The sequence below is a fragment of the Chinchilla lanigera genome, unplaced genomic scaffold (genome assembly GCF_000276665.1).
Source record: "Chinchilla lanigera isolate Chin_1 unplaced genomic scaffold, ChiLan1.0 scaffold00037, whole genome shotgun sequence".
Taxonomy (NCBI): Eukaryota; Metazoa; Chordata; class Mammalia; order Rodentia; family Chinchillidae; genus Chinchilla; species Chinchilla lanigera.
Window position 1 is genome coordinate 12,778,993 of NW_004955438.1, and position 1,387 is coordinate 12,780,379.

At 50.0% G+C, this 1,387-nt stretch overlaps 1 protein-coding gene across 1 annotated transcript in view; it reads right to left on the reverse strand.

The window, feature by feature from the left end:
• The window catches only part of Nrde2 (NRDE-2, necessary for RNA interference, domain containing), a 54,159-nt gene extending 52,787 nt beyond the window's left edge, over positions 1-1,372 (reverse strand). The window contains exon 1 of the mRNA XM_005390282.1: positions 1,108-1,372. Coding sequence (XP_005390339.1) covers positions 1,108-1,171 — 64 coding nt within the window. The 5' untranslated portion in view covers positions 1,172-1,372. The remainder of the gene's footprint in view (positions 1-1,107) is intronic.
• Positions 1,373-1,387: the final 15 nt, after the last annotated feature.

Sequence of the window (1,387 nt, forward strand, 5' to 3'; positions counted from 1 at the left end):
TTTTTGTCTTTTTAAGACAGGGTCTCGCTATGCAGTTCAGGCTGGTCTTCAGCTTACTTATGTAGCCTAGGCTGGTCTCAAACTCGCAACCATCCTCCTGCCTCAGCCTCCCAAGTGCTGGGATTACAGGCATGCGCCACCACGCACGGCTCCACAAGATCTTTGAACCTGTTCTGGTTCTTAGGATGACAGTACCTGCTTCTAAAATCGTGAATAAAAGCCAACTAAGGCCAGCTGTAGTGATGCATACCCATAATCCAAGCTACTCAGGAGGACGAGGATCTCCAGATAAGCCTAGGCAATTTAGTGAGACGCTGCCCCCCAAATAAAATTTAAAAGGACAGCGTTTGTCTAGCATGCACAACACACTGGGTTAAATCCCAAGTACCAAGAAACAAAAACCAACTTCAATTGGAATCTTTAAATTTGTCCTAATTTTGTCACCACGTAAGACGCACGATTTAGGATTAACTGGTCTTTTAATGAATTCACTACAGGCTTCAGTGTTTAACAATACACCCCTTTTGAGATGTTTCCGGCTGAAACAAAATATTGCCGTACACTGGCACGCAAGTCCTCAAGGAAAAAATGCTTAGTTCTTTTCACTGCGTGCTGCGTCCATCAGGAAAGAAACCGATTTGGCTTTGGATTCTAATCCTTAGCAGTAGGCCTGCCAAAATGACAGGAACCTAATGAGCATTTTAGAAATAAGTGTAACAGCAAAGTTAGAAATACGTAATAAAAGCATGCAGTATTGTCATCGGGGGTCGCCTTCGACGCGGAATACAATTATTTCCTTTTTAAAGGTAAAGTGAGGCTCGGGGAAAGAATGGAGCCCAACAACACGGCAATCTCTTAGCTCCAGCTCTAAGGACGCTTTTCCGTCTTTTCTCTTCCTGCCCTAACCGTACAAGTGTAGACCCAGAAAGTGCCCTTGCGTCCCACACCGGACCAGGCCGGCAGCCCCTCCCACAATGCTTTGCAGCGCCGCGTAGAATTGTGGGATACAAGGGGGATAAACAAATCCACGGCAACGGCCGAGACTTAAACCCGAAAAACAGCCATGAATCTCGTCATGTGCGTTCTTTGGCCGTTTTGTATGCTTACCTTTCCTAGAGCCCCCACTACCGGGGGCATCTTCAACGCCCGCAAAAGCTGGGAACAGCGCCATGATCACAGGCCTCACGGCTGTTCCCGCCCCACGGAAACGGAGCCAGCTACGACCGCCGGTTGGTGGCCTCCGCCGTTCTCATGCACGCCGGGAAGTGTGGTTTTCTTGGTGCTTCCTGGTATTTAACCAGGAAGGGGAGGAGAGGGCGGAACTGGGCGGAGAGGGCGGAGCTGGGCGGAGAGGAAGGGCGGGGCGGGAGGAGAGGGCGGGGCTGGG